The following is a 12,765-nucleotide window of genomic DNA, read 5'->3' as shown; positions in this document are numbered from 1 at the left end:
ATTTTCAATATTTTTAAAATCTCACAAGGAAATAGTATAATTATTTAATACAACAAATATTCATAACCAATTAGTTCACATCAGTTCTGTCCAGCCATAAATTAAGTGGTCCTGGAATAATGAAGTTACAGTAAAAGATAAAAAGAAAGTGGGTGGACTGTTTATAATGACTTTAAAGCAGTAATGCCATATTTCCTAGTTCTTGGTTTCATGGATTCTAGCACATCAGAAGATAATCAGGAGCTGAATTGGGGAAAGGGAGACAGTAAGTCAGATGTCTGTCACTAAGACACCATGCTGCAATCAATAGGTGACAAACAAGATGCTATATAGCTGCAAAAAAACATGCCAGCATTCTCGGTGGGACTGGCACATACAGACCTGCCTGTACATCACAGCTGCTTGCTATGGGGTTCCAGAAAGGCAGTCCTGCATCCTCCTACCCCAGCTCCACAGCTCGTCCTGAACCCCACAGTTCCACTGCTGACCAAATTCCAACCAGCTCAACCATTATGAACATAGCTCCTTTCCTCTAACCCAAACCATGGTATCCATGCAAAGTAAACGCAGAGGGGAAGGACAATCCAATATTTTTAAGAGGCCTTACTCACTTCTGGTCCTTTTATACAGAAGAGTGTTTGGCTCCATTTTGAAGAGCTATTGAACAGAACTATATGCCAAATCATGACTGTGTAAACAAATGAGGGAATACAATCCATTAAAGACCTGTTCTGTCTCTACATAACCATCTGCATTCACCAAAGAGCTTCTCTTCACATGTTAGCTGGTCAACTTATCACAGAGGATCACTGCATATCATTTTTCACCAGTTAAATGAACATTTAAAGAATTCTGTAAAGTTTCTCCCACTTCTAGTCTTGACACACAAATGTGACAAAAACTTTACACTTACATTCTTCCATTTGTTATCAACAGGTTGCAAAAGATTAGCAGGGGATGTTGTTAAAGGCTGGGTGACAGGGTCCTACAAAGAAAAGAAAATAAAGTATTTTAAACCTTTGTCAAAAAGAAGAAAAACATGACTAATACAATGCAGAAAAGTGGTACAGTTCATTTTCCCAGAAAAATGAACTGAGACTGAGAGAAACAAAAGTACACAAAATCACCATCACTGCTTCATAGTTTATATACATTAAATAAACACAAATTACAGAAACCAATACCTTAGCTATAAGTACTGATCCAGAAAAAGAAAAATAACAGCCTTACAGTAACCATAATTTACAAGATGTACTCGTGTACCACACAAGACTGCATTCTTTGGTAGCACAGCACTTCAGGAAACTTCAGCTTTTGGAATGTGTACTTAATAAGGACATAATCATTGCCTATCCCCAGGTACGTAACAAGGGATGACAGAGCCTATCGCAGACTTCAGAATAGGATAATTATACTGGAGATTTGTTGTTAAAGCAGCTCTGCAAGTTTTGAGCAGAATGAAGGCCAGTTCTAATCAAAGAATGCTAGCGCTAACCTAATAATGTGCCAGCTTTCTAAAGCAATAAAAAAATACAAATAATCAAGCATTTGCAGTTTCAGATAAGAAGTTGCAAATAAAAAGCATAATGCTCTCTAATATGCAACTGCCACATCATTTAATATCTCTGCTCTTCCTTGTTAAACTTCTTGACATCTCTTTTTAGAGAGAGCCTTTTTCTCCCTTCTCTCTCTTTGCTTATACTAATGTATGGAGGCGTATTTGCTATACTGTTTCATGGAAGCAGAGAAGTATGCACACAGCAAAGGTAACAACACACTGTCGTAATATCAATATGCTAGGCAAATGCAAAATATTTAAGCAAAACAAAACAATAAGAACACAGCTAGCCGGGGAAAACAAACATGAGGTAGTATAAAGAAATTCTCTACCATCCTGCTTTTAAGATTAGGCTTGTGAATGTAGAAATGCAAAAAAAGACATAGAGAATATAAGTACTTGCAAGCAAATAGGCCACACTAGCCTTTTTTAAATGAATTAAAATGAAGAAGGAAATGGCATCTAAAAAATTGGTTCTCCAAACAACATTACTAGACAGTTGTTTTCAACAAGATACAGCTGCATAATGAAGTTGAGACTTCAGATTTTAACCTCCTCTTCAAAGACTGGTCTTGTTTGTGACCCATTGAACATTAAAGTTGGGAATTAAGCAAAACAGAGTGGAATAAAGGTAGAAAAGGTAGTTCTATTCAAAGAAAAAAAAGAGTACTATGATAAATTAAATATGCACTGGCTCAAAAAATAGAATAGCCTTCTGAAATCAGAAGCATTTTCTGAATTTTAGTTGTATCTGGGTAAAGAAAGAAAAACATTCAGTACTTGCAATAAAGCTATGGTTTTCCTTTATAATCTGCCATGTAAGAAGCTAACATTTAAAACAAATTACTGGAAACACACAGAAGGATCCACTACGTGTTTATATGGACTAGATTTATATAAACAATTTCTGAAAATGTGTGGCAACTAATACATTATTTCAATAATTCTAAATTTCACTGTTACACTTAAACTTCCCCATTAGTTTTATATTATCTGGGAGGCTAACATAATCTGTAAGGACCAGAATTATATTTTACTTAGTTTTAGAATTGAACTGTTGTATTTTCAACCAAACCCTCAAATTGTAAATCCTTTTTTGCATATACTTTGCCAATTTACATTTTCCCAACATTTAATCCTGAAAATTAATACCAGAAATCAAACAAAACATGAAAAAGACAAAAGAAGCTACAGGTCTAGAAGTTCTAACCTATCCGAAGAATTATCGAAATTAAGATACAGACCTGATTAAACTCTCAAAGGCATTTTCACAATATACCAAACAAAACTTACTGCTGTAACATGAGATACATCTGTTGAAGCACTCGCAGAATTCTGTGGACCACCCATGTGCATCTTGCTGATATGTGTATTTAAACTACCCAAGCTTTTGAAGACACAGCTACATTCTGTACAGTTGTATGTAGGGCCATTCTTCACCTTAAAGAAAAAAAAAAACCACAAAAAATTTAAGTAATTTTTCCCTACATTTACCAAGTATATGTTTCATTATTTATCCATATAACAAATATACTGTGGGATTATGAGAGTTAAATGGTTTATTTTTTTCAAGTTACTGATGAAATTAGTCTGGTTTATCTTGGATATCAAATCAACTGTAACCTATGTGCATGACTACAATTGCCTATTACCACTTCTCAATGTTGGGAAGCACCGGACAGCACAACAAACGTCATCTGCCAAATGATACTGCAGACTTTTCCTTCTTTACAATTTCCTACTGCTCCACACTTAGAAGCAAAACTGAAATGCAACTTTATCAATCAAGATATGTCAGAAGATGAAACATCATACATAACACAAAAGGTCGTTCTGAAATACAAAGACAAAAAAATGCAGACAAAGCCAACACAGTGAAGGGTAGGGAAGTTTAATATGTAGTTTGAACTGAATTAAAACACACAGAATAAGAAAATGACCAGCAGCAATTTGTTTGAGACTTTCAGACCAAGGCATTAAGGTAATTAAAACAGCTAAATTTGCAGAGTTCAACCCTCCTCACTTCCCCTTCTCAGTCTATCACAGCAGTAATAGCCAGTGTAGTACTTCCAATATAAAGGGAGCAACAAAGTATTCAAAAGAAAACACACTGAAGTACTTGCAATATAGTATGGTATTCTGTATTTTTTGACACTGACCTGCTAACAAGACTTTCAAAAAGAGATATCAACTAAAAATACTGCTACAACTCAACAGTGCCTTATAAAATCAGAACATCTTGTAATTCATTATCCCCTGATATGTTATTTTCTAATTGTCTCAGGACAAAACAAAGAATTCATAGAATTCCATGCATGCTTGAAGGAAACACAGCAAGATCAAGAAAGAAAAAAAAAATTTAAAAAAAAATCAATAAATTACCCAAAGCAGTAACTAAAATGTAGGCTCAAGACCACAGCACCATAGGATGTGATCAAGAGGTAGAATTTTATTTAAAGCACCTTATCCCACAGCTTGTTTCTTTCTTACAGAAAAACTGAGTAACAGAGAAAAAAGTAAAAAATATTTTTTACTTCATCCCTAACAATCTTGTTTGAAAAAAGTCAATGTAAATTATGAAATCAATGTCAATGCATTTTTTTATGTAGCAAAAGCTATCACATACAGGGAGCTGTGAACTCTGAAAACGACTAGTCACACAAAGATACAGAATCACAGAATCAAATCAATCAGGTTGGAAAAGACCTTGGAGATCCTCAAGTCTAACCTATGACCGAACACCATCCTGTCAACCAGACTATGGCACTAAGTGCCACGTCCAGTCTTCCTTAAACACCTCTAGGTATGGCAACTCCAATGGAAACCCCATTCTAATGCCTAATCACCCTTTCTGTGACAAAATTCTTCCTAATACCCAACCTAAACCTCCCCTGGCACAGCTTGAGGCTATGTCCCCTTGTTCTATCACTAGCTGCCTGGGAGAAGAGACCAACCAACCCCACCTGGCTACAACCTCCTTTCAAGTAGTTGTAGAGAATGATAAGGTCCCCCCTGAGCCTCTTCTTCTCCAGGCTAAACAACCCCAGCTCCCTCAGGCACTCCTCATAGGACTTGTGCTCCAGATCCTTCACATGCTTCATTGCCCTTCTCTGGACTCGCTCCAGCACCTCAATGTCCTTCCTGAATTGAAGGGCCCAGAACTGGACGCGGGACTCAAAGTTGTATGGTTTAATATAACCAAGTATAATACAAACTACTAAGACATATCCATATACTAAGGCATATCCTAAAAGGAAGAAACTAACACACTAAAAAATCCTTAGTAAAAAAATCCCAAAAATATCTACAGTTGTAACACAAAAATGAAAAACAGGAACACAAATCTTGGACAGAGTTAAGGGAAGCGTGAGAACAGAGATGCTATTCTGCACCCAGGAAAAAGAAAAAGGGCAAAAAAAGCTGCCTCTATTACTACATACCTTACAAATCAAAACTAGGTCTCTTTCTATGGGTATTTCCAACCAAAAATCACTAAAGTCAGTTAGGAAATTACTGAACAAAGTTGCACAGCCCATGTTGCTCAGAAGATTGTATTACTTTATCATAGTAATACATTCATATTTTGAATCTAAAAACCTGTCTATCAAAGAGAAGAAAAACAGGCATAAATAGATCTGAGACAACAAATTTTTTTATCTTATTCTGCAGTTTTCTTCTACCTGTAACCAAAAAACTCCTGAAAAAGGCTGCAAGACATATACTTCAAGACAAATGGCAAGTAAGCTCTAAGATGGAGTTAGTGAGTTTGGCCATTTTCTGCTTTGATGCTTTTGGTTTACTTTCATCTGAATCTAGCCCTTATTCTCCCAGGACAGACACAGGTACATTTTTATACACCTAAACCCACTACTTACTAATCTATCCATGTACTGAAAAGACAATGGCCAATGAAGGTTTTGCTACTTCTCCTAAGTACACATTTATTCAGATCAAGCAATTTAGAAAAGCTTGCTGGTCAAACCAGCAAACTACAATCTATACTACAGCAGTAAATCTATACTGGCTGCAGACAGCACTGGAGCGCATAGGAACAGCAACAATTGAACAGGACATGTCAGTACCAAGGTATAATTAATTGTATTTACCTCTGAATGCACTCTCTGTATGTGCGACTGCAGATTGCCTTTCTGGGAGAAGGCTGCGGGACAAAAGGCACAGGCGTGGGGCTTCTCCCCTGTGTGCTTGATCATGTGAGTCTGCAGTGCTCCCTTCTGGTTAAAGGCTTTCCCACACTCACTGCATTTGAATGGTCTTTCACCTGCAAGGGAAAGGGAAGAGGAGGAAGAGGAGCATAAGGAGCTTCCAATAAGCGTTAGCAGTTTCCTGTATTTAAATGAAAAATTGTAGCAGCTAAAATATAACCTTGCCTAGAGACATCTGTACCTACATGCAAACACATTTTATTAGGGGGTTTTCAAGGAAAATTGTTTACCTCAGCCACCAACCTCAGCACCTACTCTGATGACAATGTACCCTTATGAAAAAGTTTTGTGAAGTAGCTGATGATTATCAGTTAAAATGGCTAAAATGAAGGAAATCTATATGAAGCAATTATTTAGAACGGATTCTCTCAACTTGTGGTTTGGAAGATCTCAGAAGCTGTTATGCAAAATCACTGGAGGAAAAAAAAGGGGGGGGAAAGAAAAGAAACAACAAACCCACAGACATCACTCTTGTATACCAAATCCTATAGGATGTATATATCTCCACTGAAACAGAGGGACTAGAGGGTAAATGGACAGTAATAAGTAAGTATCAAAAATTTAACCTTTAGTTTAAAAATCAAAAAGTCTTACAGTAACACTGCAGAAGATGGCCTATGGTTCCCACTCCCCAAAAAATATTAACAGCCATTCACTCTTTACAACCATCTACAGAAAATATGCAATAACATATTATATGAGATATCACACAATCCTGCTCAGAAAATACTCTTAAGACTCTGAATGCTCATATTGCTATGGAACATTAAAGAAAAACTAGGCAATACTGTTACAGGAACGCTCTGCCCCAACTTCCCAATTTTGGTGATCTTAGTGTTGTGCATTCTTTCAGTTATTTGTACATTCATTAGGCATGAAAAACTGCGCAGAAATTGTAGGTGACAGAACATAAGAGAACTGCGTAAACAGATTACTATGCTACACATTTTAAACATACAGATACTAAGAATAAATTTCAGTTTCTTACAAACGTGTCTTAATTGACTACTGGGAACTTCCGCTATGAACTCGGTATTACCCTTTTTTCCTTTTAATTAAATAGTTTAGTTGAGGTAACTCCAAGACCTTGAAAACACTGCCTTTGCAAATTTCTTTAGCAAAACCATTACAAGCATTCTGTACATTATGTCTGCTACACCAGTAAGTACTGCCATGCACTAAAGATAATGCACATTAAAGCAGTTGTAATAAATATTTTTATATGACTTCTAATTATATAGCTGTAATTACATCTACTTTACACTTACTAATTCTTAATTAAATTCACGTTGTCTGGAATAAAAGCAGCTATTTTTTGAAATAGATTACAAGCATTTAACTCACTGAAGGAACGTATATTTTCTGTTCTGCTGCTTATGGGTTTTGAAGATGCTTTAAGATCTGTTTATTTTTTAAGACAAAGAACATTGATTCACATCTTGAAATACAATTACAAAATTCCTGCTGGGCTTCCATAGGTAAAAGGCTTAGCTTCCACTAAGAGCTGGTGGACACAGAGAAGTATTGCTTCAGGTTAAGTGTGCCTATTTAAGTAAATCTCATTATAGAAACTAAATCTTAATTCCACTGTGGAAATGTGGAACTTCTGTATAACTTAATAAAACATAGACTGAGAGGGGGAATGAGGGGCTCATTACTTAGTTATTAGTATGGGAATTGCAGTCTCTGAGACTTAATTTTTTTTCCCAAAAGGGTGTCAGTGCTTGAAATGACTAGTTACGAACAAAAAATAGTATTGCAAATTAAGACACTAATGTAATGCTGCACATGTAGCACAGACAGGCTCTTTCAACAATTAAAAACTTGGGGATTCTAAATTCTTTACAGTAGAGTTGTCCTTCACTACATAGTTACAGTACCTCAAGCAACTGAATACCACACAGATTGTCTGCAGGTTTAGAATAATAAAGTAATTCACAAATTAAATGAGCATTTGCTAGCTACTTGGAACTTAAAATTATCTACTGTCATGTGCAGATTGGGACCGCATTTTCTGTCTCTGGCTTCCCAGCAGACAAATGTCTTTTTATTCTTCCAAAGAACCATAAATGCCCTTGAACTTTTTGAAGCTTTAAAGAACATCCTTAACCACCCATAATCTTGTTTCTTTAATTTCAACGAGAATAAGCTAAAATAATCTATCAAATACAGTCAAGACTCTAAAATACTCAATTTTCGCTGACCTTTTTTTGGGTATTTGTTTGAAGCAATTTTTTAAAAGCAGGTACAAGGGTGACCTCTGGTGTTACTATTCTATAACTGGATCTGGTGAACTTAAAAAGATTCTTAAGAAAGAGTCATGCAATGGTATTTTTATTTCTCCTTGGTAAACAAAGCCATTCTTGTAAATAGCAACTCATCACATCTCTGCCTGAAACGATTGTTAATACAAACAACATTGCACACTTACCTAACTGCATACTTGAACTAGCTAAAAACTAGACAAACAGCAATTTATTCAATATATATGAAAAATACATACATATTGCATAGCACTGAAACACCTCCAACGAAGGTTCTGTTTAAAGCCAAACTCCTGCTATACTATGTATAGCTGGTTGAAACTTAAGAACTATTCTCTTAGTCGTCTGTAAACTTCAAAAACTTTTATTTTATGCTTGGTATTTTTCAATTATTTCAATTGCTTAAGGGTTAAGCGTGCACATATTTATGACAGCAATTTAGCAAAAACCATTTGCTATTCATTCTGGAAGTTTGCACAGCCACCTGCACTTCTTCAATTACCAAAATTACAATCTAGGCTTATCACATCCCAAGATCATCTTGCAATTTCAAATAAATCAATTTAAAAACAAATGCAAGGCCACTATTTTAGTAGTATTAATAATTCTTATGTACTTTTACTCTTTCTGGGATAGTAAATTTTAGAACCTGCTCTCTAGAGTATGTAAGATCTTACTTGGAGTAGCTGACTCGCCCTTGCCTAGTGATTCGCATTTTAGGGCCCATTGAAACTGCAAGTACCAAAACTGGTATTTGGTAAAAAATGAAACCTATAGAGTACTTTAATTTTTTTAACTGTTTCCGATTATATGAATCTGGAAATTTTAAAAGCATATAAATTTGATAAGCAGAGGAAAATAAAAAAAGTTTATTTTAAACCAATAGGTTAACAGCATCTAATGAGTGAAATGTATTGATAGTATTTGAAGTCCCAACAGGGAGAAAAAGAATAGCATTTCACAGGTTAACTGAATTTTGTAAAGCAAATGCAAATTAAAATAATTACTTCCACAGTCTTACCTGTGTGTATTCTAACATGTCGTGTTAGCTGACTCGGCTTCTGGAACGTCTTTCCACAGTGAGGACAGGAATAGGTAAACCCACTTCTGTCAATGTTTCTGTTGTAAGATCTAGTATTTGATACTCTGTCATTAAAAAAAAATTAAAGAATTAAATAATTTTAATATGAAGCATTATTTTGATGATTTTATTTTAACCCATGATTTTTAATATAGTGTAACATATATATGATAACATACAGTATCAGCTGTAACAATGAAAAACCAAAGTCTATAATGATACTAAAAGAACAATGCAATTAGCTTTTTTCTAAGTACCCACACACACTAAGAATTTTAGTTATTTCTGTAATAAAAATGGATACACCCTAGAGGCTCTCTAGAGACATTTTCAGGGTAAATTCTGCCAGAAGTATAGAGTGACTTCACAAATATTATTTTCACGGGAACTTTCAACTCTGTGCAACTCTGCTTCTTTTGCCTGAACACAGTAAGTCCTTTATTCTTAACTATAATACGAAAATCTCATGATTTTGAGTCTCAATGCACTTGCTGAAGTCTATTAAGAGCAAGCTAACAATTTAACAACCCAAATACAAACTACACTCTCCAAAGAACCATAGTAACAGATGACATAAATTCCCCAAATTCATTTCTCTACAAATCAAACTAGTTTAAATGTCAACACTTAATGTCAACTGAGAAAGGTCAACAGCAATGTGGAAAACTGACTGAAAAAAAAAGGAAAAAACGTACATTTTGCAGACCATCACAACAACTCAGGAAAACAAGCAGAAGCCACAAGGCAGCAGGCAAACCAGTACAGTATTGAGGGCATTCAATTCTCTTCCATACTGCCCGAGTAACAACACCTATACATTAATCCAGCCTCTCAGTACTGCTTAATTCTAGCTGATATTAAACAATTTTAAATAACAACTGAAAGAATTAGCTAATGTGGAGCAAAAGTACAAAGCACACCACCACATTAAAAGACAAGTTGTATAATAGAAAAAAATAGCAGGGAAGTAATAGTCTGTGCATAACACAAGAAATCATTAAACTTCTCAAATGCTGCATTTTTCCACTCTAGAAGAACATAAATGTTCAGTGTATATTTAAAGGAAAGCACATTTTCCCTTCCAATTACTTAAAAAAAACTACATGTATTTTTAAAGTCCTTTTATAACCTTAAAGAATGAGCACAGTCTGGGTAATGTATTTTAATTTTACATATTAATTATATCTACTAAAATTTTTAAAAGTATCCAGAATAAGTCAACTGAAAACTGAAGATAAGGAGAGAGAACAGTACAGATGTTACAACCTCTTCTTTTCACCTCAGGACAGATCTAGACCAGCCTGATTGTCAGAATGCACTCTTTGATGAGCACGTGTCTTAACTGTATCTGCAGTACTTTAAGAACAAAAATAATATCTGATCTGGAGGCAGTTGTAGGGACAATCATTAAAGATCAGATCACCTTCTAAATTACTTCATCATTTAGAGTCAGAATGACCACTTTCTTTTCAGCAAAAGCTAGATACTGAATTTAAATTAGTATTAAATTTAAATCTAAAAACTTCATAATAGTCTTCCATACAAATGATTCAGAGAATGATTACCTTTTTGGCAATTAAAGTGCAACCACTCTATGAAAAAAACTTAAAGGAACAAAGCTCTTAATCATTTTAAATCCTAAAAAAATCTCTGAAGCTTATTTTACACTGAAAAACAGTAGTCAAATTGATGTGTGTCTTTGAACTTTAAATACACTCTCCATAACTGAGTTAGACCAAACATTAACTTTTCGTAATTCATTAATAATCTTTTCACATTCAACAATAAAATCTGAACTTCCCCATTTTTTCCTTTCAAAATTATTTCTGTGAAACACAGGCCTGAGCTGCATTAGCTTTGTGATGAACTGGAGCGGGAACACTAAATCAAGTCATTAACCCTGCTCATATACATCGGTTGTATTGGTACTGCTGGTTAAAGGACAGCACAGCACCAGTACAGACAGTAGTTTATGGAACACAACTGCAACATGTTTCTACATCTGAACTGATAAATAAGATGTATGTCATATAAGAAAGTACTGAATCCAGAAATAATCCAGGTTTAGGAAAATAAACAAATGATCATGAAGCACTTAGATGTCTTTTATGTCAGCATGGGGCACACATAATATTCTCTCAAGATCACAACCATTATATTATACTCACTCTATTCTTTATTCATCCTAACATCTCTACACAGGAGATGTCCACAATAAGAATGCTTTTTGTATGCGATATGGTACATTTATATAACCCAATACAAACATAACTTGATACTTCAAACCCTTAAATTTCTGTTTGCAAATGGAAATCTACAACAATACTTTTTTCAACCTTCTGGAACACAACTATTAAGATCTTAGAACCTGTATCATCTGCTAACAAAAAAACCTGGAAATAGCCAGTATTTCTTGGTTTTAAATAGGTAATTTTCCCCATCTGTTTTTTACAGAAACTGAGAAAAGATTAAAAGAGAAATCACTAGTCAAGACTTTAGGCTTTTTTAAATATATTCACTAAACCAACAGAACTAAGTTTTTCTTCCTTCTTACTTAAAAAAATTCTCACATTCCTAAAAGTAAAGTTAAACTAGAGAGCTGAAAGAAAGGACAGAACAAATATCCACCAAGAATAAGAACAACATTTGTCAGGCCTCTTTTACCTTCATTTTGTGCTTTTTCAGATTTACAAGAAACTCATGGGAGGTTGTGATGAGGACCGCTTGCAAAAAACAATTAAACTGCAATGAACAACTTTTCTTTGCAGAAGGCAATCATGAGAACTTTTGTCATTATAATAAAGGCTATGTAAAATTAATATACATTTGCTTCAATGTACTGCTATCAGCCTTTAAAATCATAAACACACTTCAAAAAATCACTTTGCATCAGAAAACTTAACCCATGTTTACAAATAGCTAGCAAATGAACTATGCTTAGTATGTGTGCCTAAATACAAAAACGGAGGCGGGGGGGGAAAGGCCTCCAAAAATAACCAACTTTAGCAAAGTTTAAAAAAGGAAATGCCATTTCATAATACCATACCAAAGAAAAGAAATTATCTGCATCAATCATGGTATTTTGCTGACTAGAAAAGCTACTCCTGCTTTTCCAAGCTATCACCATAAAACCAGCATCTGCTCATTTTGTTACAATCCCATGATCGTCACCTTATTTTATAGTGAGTTTTCATATGCTCCTTTAGCTGTGAGGAAGTTTCAAATTCCTTTTTGCAAGATTTGCAGCTGTGGATTCTGCTGCCTGCCAATTCTTGACGATGTTCTTCCATGTGTATGGACAGCTGACTCTGTAAAGTGAATTCATCTCCACACTCTGAACAGATAAGATTCTGAAAGACATAATAGACACTGATTTTTAAAAATATTCCCAAAGAGCAGTACATACACAAGCTTTGCTCAAGCAGATTAATGTATCCTTCTATGGACACTGTCAGCTGGAAGCAAGCAGCAATAAAAGTATACAGCAAAAAAAGTTTATGAGTCCCATAATATAAATCATGAACAATAATCACTGCAAGATTATATTAATATTTATATTTGAAGAAATTCCACTGAAACCGAATTCTGAAAAAAGTTCACATGGCAGCAGAAGCAAGCACTTCAGTACCATCATCACCA

At 34.9% G+C, this 12,765-nt stretch overlaps 1 protein-coding gene across 11 annotated transcripts in view; it reads right to left on the bottom strand.

Annotated features, from left to right (window-relative positions):
* The window catches only part of ZNF236 (zinc finger protein 236), a 73,008-nt gene that overhangs the window by 46,909 nt on the left and 13,334 nt on the right, over positions 1–12,765 (bottom strand). For all 11 annotated transcript variants that reach the window (XR_003533525.1, XM_027678622.1, XM_027678589.1 and 8 more), the window contains exons 4-8: positions 12,298–12,476; positions 9,067–9,191; positions 5,665–5,837; positions 2,852–2,998; positions 914–985 (exon numbers count right to left, since the gene is read on the bottom strand). Coding sequence is in view for 10 of the 11 variants with exons in the window: in XM_027678622.1 (XP_027534423.1) it covers positions 914–985; positions 2,852–2,998; positions 5,665–5,837; positions 9,067–9,191; positions 12,298–12,476 (696 nt within the window). In the remaining variant the exon portion in view is untranslated. The remainder of the gene's footprint in view (positions 1–913; positions 986–2,851; positions 2,999–5,664; positions 5,838–9,066; positions 9,192–12,297; positions 12,477–12,765) is intronic.

The sequence above is a fragment of the Neopelma chrysocephalum genome, unplaced genomic scaffold, assembly GCF_003984885.1.
Source record: "Neopelma chrysocephalum unplaced genomic scaffold, ASM398488v2 Primary Assembly neopelma1_22b, whole genome shotgun sequence".
Taxonomy (NCBI): Eukaryota; Metazoa; Chordata; class Aves; order Passeriformes; family Pipridae; genus Neopelma; species Neopelma chrysocephalum.
The sequence above is the reverse complement of the archived record's forward strand: the minus strand, read 5'-3'. Positions and strand labels throughout refer to the sequence as shown.